The sequence below is a fragment of the Patiria miniata genome, unplaced genomic scaffold (genome assembly GCF_015706575.1).
Source record: "Patiria miniata isolate m_02_andy unplaced genomic scaffold, ASM1570657v1 HiC_scaffold_3, whole genome shotgun sequence".
Taxonomy (NCBI): Eukaryota; Metazoa; Echinodermata; class Asteroidea; order Valvatida; family Asterinidae; genus Patiria; species Patiria miniata.
Genome location: NW_024037069.1, coordinates 7,660,141 through 7,668,723, shown reverse-complemented (window position 1 = coordinate 7,668,723; position 8,583 = coordinate 7,660,141). Strand labels below are relative to the sequence as shown.

Genomic DNA, 8,583 nt, shown 5'->3' with positions numbered 1-8,583 from the left:
GTCGCGTGATAAAGTGCTGTTGTTTTTATAATGTGTTTACAGCTCCATGCTTCCACTAGCTCTATGCTTCCACCATGGCTGAGCGTTGTGAGTTCGTTGCCCGCCACGTCACGGTATAATCCCCCCCCCCACTTTTTCTCCCCGAATAAAAATTGTAGCCTACTATAATGATTCTATTGCTCAGAATACCGTGTAGCTGATTCAATTACCCCAAGCTCGAAAATGATGTTTAAAAGATGATCTTTTGCTCTAATTGGTTTTAGTGGTCAGAAATTGCCTCAGATCACACCACAAAAAATTGCTTTTCTATAACTGCATGTCTTCTCAACTAACCCCCATTTACATTTAACTCCCCACATTTTCATCTCCGACACTACGCCCTACCCGATCTATGATCGGGTAAATCAGCTTGTTGTTAATATCGCCAGTTCGCTCCCGGAAGCGATATATTTTTTTACACAACTATCTGGGGTACTTTGTGCGCTTCCTATGGGGCATGGTTTAAAATATAACTGAAAGCATAGTAAGAAACAGAGCTAGATGGCAATGCGTGTCATGACGAAGCCTTGAAAAACTGAATTTCTATGGTTCCATAAGTTCAATGTTCACTTGGTATGGAAATTAAACGGTGTGAATGAGCAGGAGTACACTCTTCACCGACTCGGGAGGTAACACACTGAGTATACAGTGTTAAAAACGTCGGTGAAGGGAAAAACAAACCTTGATTTATTTCACCCCGACGCAAAAATTCCATCTTATTATAGAGTTCTTCTCAATCTCTAAAACAAGAGAAAACCAGTCAGTAATTTGTTTTAAAATATTTGGTTCACATTTCACGTGCTAGCCAGCATTGTAAAAATGTTCATGAAAGTCACGTGACATTTAATTTTTTATTTTTAACATTTTATATTTGATGGATTTTTGATATTTCACAGGCAAACTTTTCTGGGAAAAAAACACAAAAGCCCCATTCGAACAAAATCCAAGTCTTAAAGGTGTTGCCACCCTTGTTAATGGTTATCCACCATTAATATTGTTGCAGCTTGATTTTTTTTGTAAGGCCCATGCAGTAGTAGATCCGGGTTAGTGAACAATCGGAGAACCGAGTATGACATTAACTATCCACTTCCATGTTAACCAGAAATTAATGTGAATTCCCAACCAATATTTCTAAAAGACGAGCAACAGCCAACTGCCTTTGTCATTCTCCTCTCCACAAAAGTGGAAAAAGTTGTGTTTTTTTTCTTGGAAAGATACAAATACAAACAATGAAATTGACAGTCCAGTCCTATTTTTGCATCTTTTTTTGTCTTTTCAATCATAGAAGTATTTTATTTTCACCCTTTTGTATATTTTTTCAGGTTATCGAACGAAGAATCGAAGATCCGATCTGGACATTCGTTTCATATTAAACGAGAAATCGACTTTGTGCAAAACCAATAGTTACAGCGTTTGTGAAAAAAAAATCATTTAGGAATAAGGAGAACAATCTTTTATCTGTAAATCTTTTCATTTATTGTATGGATTCCCTTACTGTATGGTAAACTTTGGTATTTTTTTATTAAATTCTTTTTACAGCCTGTGACTATAGACTTTTCTCAAACATCCTACGTGAACTGAAGATCATGGAGTCTTGTAGGAGACACTCCACCCTCCCGTGGGCAATTGCTCTGACTTGGAGCATCATCTGCGTAAATGCTTTTACCACATCAGCTGAGCGGCTCGGAGACCTGTCAGACTATGAGTTGGCCAGCTTTGACAATCCTGATATTTTGGATAAAACTCAAAGACGTGCATCAAAGTTCAATCATTTTGCATTGAGTGACCATGGCGATGTGTATGTGGGAGCTGTCAATTGGTTGTACAGGTTGGAAAGTAGTTTGAAAATGATACAGAATGTTTCAACCTGTGATGACAGCAGGCCAGATAGTGTGATGCCCTGTCACCTCACAAATAACTACAACAAGATACTGGTAGTTGACAGTACCCGGCCGAACAGTCTGATAACCTGTGGCGGTGTGTATGATGGTATTTGTCAGTTACGACAGTTACAGGATATTAGTAACGTGATGATGGAGTCGGTTCCTAACGTTGCAGGGTTTGAGGACGCATCTACTGTTAGTATGATTGCTCTAGGGAAAGATGGGCAAGAAATGCTTTATGTGGCTGTTACTTATACTGGTGAAAATGTTAATGATCAAGGGAATTTTCCAACAATAGCAAGAAGAACCCTTGAAATCAATCGCTATGATCAGAGTTCTCTGTTATCAGCGATACAGCGTGACGATTCCATCTTTTTTAATGACCCTGCTAAGCATACGATCTTTTCTATCAAGTATGTTGCAGCATTTGCCCACAGTGGATTCACATACTTTGTTGCATCCCAGAAGGAGGATTTGAATTCTGCCCAATTTGTTACTAAGATGAGCAGAGTATGTCAATGCGGTCCAAACCTAGACGCCTACACAGAAATTACCCTACAGTGCAGTGGATCAGATGGCAGTGTGTACAGCTTGGTGCAAGCAGCTCACTTTGGACCAGCAGGACCTGATCTAGCGGCATCATTGGGTCTCCATGCAGACGAGCAGGTGGTGTATACTGTGTTTGCCAAGAACCAAGGAGCTCCGGGTACCAGTGATGTACCCATTGATCACTCAGCTTTGTGTGTGTACAGGATGACGGATATCTTGGCTGCCTTCAGAGAGGCAGTGCGGGGATGTATTCAGGATGGAAATACGTACTCTATTAACTATTTGGAGGGTTCTTTTTGCAGTACGTTCGGGGTGAGTACAGAAGCATATTAAGAAAGATGCTGCCATTTCTCTAATAAGATTCAAAGATGAATTTCCTGTGCTGCTTTCGAGTTACACGCGTCCATCTTTCCAGATGGGGACCAGGTCCAGTGTGCGCTTCTTTGCCATAGCTATTCTACTCTGTGTAGGCCCTAAATTTGCCCCAAAAATGCAAAGCAAACCTGTCGTGTAAAGCCAAGCCCTCTGTCCCGCTTCTCCACTTCATTTCAAGGCTGAACGGTTCAAACTGTTTCTTTCTGCAATAATGGTGCAAACTATAGGTTAAACCATAGAGGATGGTTGAAAAAAGGCAACAGTCCCCTGGCTGATGCATCAATAAACACGCTATTAAAAGCACTCATTTCATCAACGAATCTCCTTAAACTTCCAGGATTCATGTGTCTTGGTAATAATTGCCACTGCCGAACCACGATATTGCTTTAACTGTTTAAACATTTTTCTTGTTTTTACTTTCGCTAAAGATTCCCATTCTGGATCGCTATTTCTGCATACCCCTGACCGATGATGCTATTCAAACGCCATTATTCCAGTACGCCAAGGGCATAGCCCCCGTTCCAACCACGGCAATTATAGAGCTGCCTGGTACTCTCATGTCGTCCATCATAATCACAATAGAATTCAACCATACAATCGCTTTAATCGGGACATCGAGGGGAGATCTACTCAAGGTAAATTATCCCTAATCGATTTAAAAGTATGTGACTGAAGTCGTCGTAGAGCCTAAATTGGATTGTGTAGCAACAGTTTTATTTCAAACCATTTCGTTTACACCCCTTGCACTCGAGACTCTAGTTTTTAGCGCCATGCATTGTTTCCAGAAAGTTAGTAATTTTTTTAAAAGGAGAAATAATAAGCTATATTTTTGGTCTCTTAATAAATTGGCTTGCATGAACGACGCTGCTTAAGCATACATTCAAGGCAAGCAGTGTATGCCGGGTATACCATATGTAAATATCCACAAATCCATGTTAAACTTTTCAACTATGTACATCTAGGTGTAAACAGATGTATTTAGGTCCTATATGTCATATTGACATTAGGTTCATATGGAAAGTAGCACTGCCAGCCGACTTTATGAACGTATTGGCGTTGATACCAGTCCAGTTCTGCAAGATGTCAAGGTTAATGAATCAACACGTGTACTACTTCTCTTGACGGAACAAAAGGTAAGCACCTACCTAACCTGCCACGGAGGAGTGCTGTTAAACTAACTATCTCTGCTCCGGTTAGCTTCACTTGTGGACTTTGCATTTGCAGAAAAGAAGTCATTTATGAAAATTTATGTCATTTATGAAAAGCCATAGAAACCATGAGATACTTTTATTTAGGCCTTTAACAACTAAGAGCATAGAAGTTTGGTCAAATGAACATATTAAACATTACCTTTTTTGCTTTGTAAACTGAAAACCAGATTCAAGATTGGAAGAAAAAACAACTTTTCTGCTGAAATCAAATACTTTTTTCTCTCAACGTTAAGATTGTTAAAAAAGTAACATGTTTTACATTTTAGTTGGTGAAGCTTCGTGAGGAGAATTGTGGCCAATACACTACATGCGGAACGTGTATTGGGACTGATGCAGGGAATGATGGAGACCCATATTGTGGATGGTGCACTCTGAAACGAAGGTAAGTCACACGGGGTGTCTCCAAAGTGTGTGAGTGGGTCGTTGGAGAAGTTGTAAGAACGGTAGTCTATCACCACTCAGACGGGGTGCAACATGTATGAAGTGTCTTAGATCTAATGCATTAATGATGTAGGTAAAACTACACGTTGTGCACCCTGAAATGGAAGTAATTTATTGGGAGAGTTCATACGGCTGGTAAGTTTAGTTGTGGATTATGTCAGTGAAAGAACTTTTTTTTTATTTATATGACTAATATAGAGTTCAAAGAGCTTATTCATTGTATGGTTGTCCGATGTTAAAAAGTAAATGGAATTCGTACGATTCATCAAATTCATTGGTGACTTAGCGATGTTTCTCAATAAAATCTAGAAAGTAGGGCCTTTCCTGTTTTTCCGTTTTGGTGTTTGCTTTGGATGACTGTCGACTACCAAGCTATGCTCACCATGTGATAACATTGAATTCTTCCCCAGATGTACGAGATATTCAGACTGTCCATCAGCTGATGTATCTACTCGATGGTTGGCCTACAATGCTGCAATTAATATTACTGATGTAGCTCCCTATGATAACCTGCCAATTACAGTCACTGAGCAACAGGTGAGAGACAGATGTATTGAAATTACATCTAACTTGCAGATTTGTTATGGAATGATCCAGAAGTAGGGGGGGATGGGGGGTACGAGACCAAACCCAATAATCTCGCCCCCTCTCTCTCTCCCTTTGGCCACGCCCCCCACCCGTCCCCTCCCAATGATCTCTGCCCCCTGGCCCGTCTCTACCCCCTCTTGCCCCCTCTCAATGATCTCCCTCCCCCTCCCAATCCAAATATATCTCTCCTCCCAATATCTCAGTCTCAGCCCCAGCCCAAAACCGGGGGCCCAATTTAAGATGTATTTTTTTTATTTTTGATCTTGTGTTAAAAAATAAAATACGACTTCTACTTTAACCTTGACTTGCACTTCCTTGCTCCATGGGGTGACGCTGAACTTTTGCACCTATTTAAATTCAATGAGTCGTGAATTGCTTTTGTTAGTTGGGGCCGCATGCATATGACTCATATCCCATACGTCAGAAGCAAACAATGGTTTAGGAATGCATGGGTGTGCATACGTCAGAGCAAACAATGTTCCTATATAAGTGAGATACCCCTTACAGCACTGCCAGAAGCATACAAGACAGAGTTTAGTGACGACAATCAACATTACACTGGCTTTATTTTCAAATATGGAGCCAACTCTATCTTTGCTAAAAGGTAAGTTTAGATCGCTGTGTATTATTTTAACATTTAGTGTGTGTACGTGAATTATGATTCAAGAATCAAACTGGCGCCGACGTGAAAACATAAGTTTAGATTATATTTGGAAGTCGTATGAAGATAGATAGTTTATGTTTAGATAGACTTGTTTGCATTGAATGGTTTTAAAAGCAGTTTGTTTATGAATAAGGTGTACGATAAATATCATTATTTATGCAAATTGTTCGATTGGGTTTACTACCCGTAGGGAGATCTCTGGTCATTTTTTAAAACTTAATTCTTGATTTGGTTTACCCCCTTTTAGAATCTATGTTGGGAATCGACAGAACGTGCTCAAGCTTTTGAAGCAGACCCAAGAAATTAAGTTAACTGTTGAAAGGTAAACTGATTTTTGACTATATTTTTAGCTTAAAGTAAGAGAGTGATAAACTCTACAGTAGGTTTTTACTCTTAAACTTATTATTTTTTTAAATATATTTTGCAGAACTGAAAAAGAAGAACTCGGACAAGAGGAATTATGGCAGAGAGGACTACAGAACATCTAACAACCAACACCCTCTACACACCACCTTCAAGCACACCGGTAAGCGACGATACAGACCCCCAGATGGACGTAGAACTACAATACACCCACGAAAAAAAGCAATACACCCATGAAGAAACGCAATATACCCACCAATGGAGCAAGCACAAGATAGAAAAAATAAGAGCACATAAAAAGTATCACCAAGAAATGGTAACATTTCTTGGTGAGTTAGATGAACAAGGCCCCAGCGTATATTTATCAATACCCAAAAAACCAAAAGGAAATATTCGATCTCTATTAGATAAACAAACAACGTCTAAGCTTACTGGAAATGATCTGCATCTATATTTAATTGGTAACTTAAAAGAAGACTGTTCTCAGGAAAGCCACTATCCTTTAGGTGAATTATCTGAAGTAAAAAACCTAGAGACAGCCCGTTATTATCTTGTAGCTGCCTATGATAGAGTTGCGCGACATGAGGCCCTCACAATCCGTTTTTATCTAGACTATGGAAGAGCGCTTCATATTACTCATGCAATTCATGCTTATGAGCAACCATTACAATCCTGGGATGACTGGGTAAAAGACAACGTAGGTATCCAGCGGTCTTACGCGAATAAGCTACGCGTGATTTCACATTTATTATGTGACTATCCCTTGTTTAGGCTATTAGGACTACCATTTTACAAACTTTACAGCATAAGAAAAGAAATTAAACTTATGTTACAAGTCTCACATATCGCCAATATTTGGAAACAAAGTACATATAGGACTACCTGATTATACATTGCTTTGTCATGACGTTAGTCGATATGGTTTTGTATATAACCCATCGGGTACAAAATGTGTACAAAGGCACTGGTTGTCACGATAAGGCTGATCGTTATATGAATCATCAAAGTAGTTTACATGACAAGTATTCTTTTGTATTTGGTCCTAGTATGACCATTTAACAATGGAGTGTGGTTTTTGGTAAAAGGCTGATCGTTATATGAATCATCAAAGTAGTTTACATGACAAGTATTCTTTTGTATTTGGTCCTAGTATGACCATTTAACAATGGAGTGTGGTTTTTGGTAAAAGGCTGATCGTTATATGAATCATCAAAAGTATTCTTTTGTATTCGGTCCTAGTATGACCATTTAACAATCAGAGTCTATGATCTATTAAGTGTGGTGCCTAGCAACGTGAATGCTTTTTAAAAAGACTTTGATATTGTTGTTTTAAAGTTTATCATTGTTTGTAAATCTTAGTAAAATTTTGTATAAATAAATGGTTGTAAATATAATTTGTTTCTTTAAGGTTTTTTTTTGTTTGTGTCTGAGTATTGTTTATCCTATAGAGGGCGCCATTTATGGGTGTGAGGGATAGCAATTATAAACAGAGGGCGGTTTTTAATTTTTATGATAAGGGGTGCTATTTATAGTCGCTAAGAGATCTGATTTTAATTTTATAAAGATAGGTGCTGTTCAATAAAAAAAACAGAGGGCGATATTTTATTTATTTAAAAATGCAATCATTTTTATTTAATTTTATTAAATAGATGTACTTTGAGACGCCACAACTTGGGGATAAGTGCGATCACCATATAATCATCGAGAATGGTTATTTAGTTTGTGAAACGTGCGGTGAAATAGTCTCGCGTTACTTTGATTTTTCGGCAGAAAATGCGCAAGAAGATCGTATCAATTGGTCAATTTTAAAAAGAAACAAAAGAAAAACTGATGAGAAACTTATTTTGTCGGTGTGTCCAGAGCAAGACTCAGAAAATGTCCAAGAAACAATCAATAAATATAACGAGCTCGTTAATTACAAAACATTGAGGGGAAATGGTTGCGTCAAACGCTCGTTAATAGCCGCGAGTTTTCATCACGTCGTTGGATTAGACAAAGAACGAGTTAGAGATTTATTTAAAGTGACTCAAAATCAATTTAATAAATACGATGACCACTACAATAAAGGCGGGGCCGAGGGCGTAGCCCTAAGAGGTGAAATAGAGGTATAACTCGACGGATCGCTTTCATAATGTTTAGAAACCGAGAATTTGAACTTGTAAGTTTTTCGATAAGAGATTTTTCTTCTTTTGCCAGCCGTTCGTCTACCCGTTTTTTAACTTCTTTTTCAAAGTCTGTATCGTTTTTAATTTTTTGAATCTTTGTGCTGGTTTCTGTTCTAATTTTCTGCTTAAGCTCGTTAAATTTTGCGAGCTCTCTCGTAATCAATAAGAACTCTTCGTGCGATATATCTCCGTCGTTGATGGCTTGAGACACGTATTCTTCAATCGTGTTAAGTTTGGTGTCTGCTAATATCTTAATCTGGTCGTGCTTTTTTAGCTTGGCGGATAATCGCTTAGACGCGATTTTA

General features: G+C 38.6%; 2 protein-coding genes across 2 annotated transcripts; both read left to right on the top strand.

Annotated features, from left to right (window-relative positions):
- The first annotated feature begins 1,625 nt into the window (after positions 1 to 1,625).
- Positions 1,626 to 5,101, top strand: LOC119738648 (plexin-A4-like). The gene is made up of 5 exons (XM_038213561.1): positions 1,626 to 2,783; positions 3,275 to 3,481; positions 3,854 to 3,979; positions 4,324 to 4,439; positions 4,909 to 5,101. The coding sequence occupies exons 1-5, from the start codon at positions 1,626 to 1,628 to the stop codon at positions 5,099 to 5,101; spliced, it is 1,800 nt and encodes a 599-aa protein (XP_038069489.1).
- A 358-nt stretch (positions 5,102 to 5,459) lies between these two features.
- Positions 5,460 to 6,728, top strand: LOC119737203. The gene is made up of 3 exons (XM_038211386.1): positions 5,460 to 5,690; positions 5,998 to 6,072; positions 6,178 to 6,728. The coding sequence occupies exons 1-3, from the start codon at positions 5,482 to 5,484 to the stop codon at positions 6,236 to 6,238; spliced, it is 345 nt and encodes a 114-aa protein (XP_038067314.1). The 5' UTR covers positions 5,460 to 5,481; the 3' UTR covers positions 6,239 to 6,728.
- Positions 6,729 to 8,583: the final 1,855 nt, after the last annotated feature.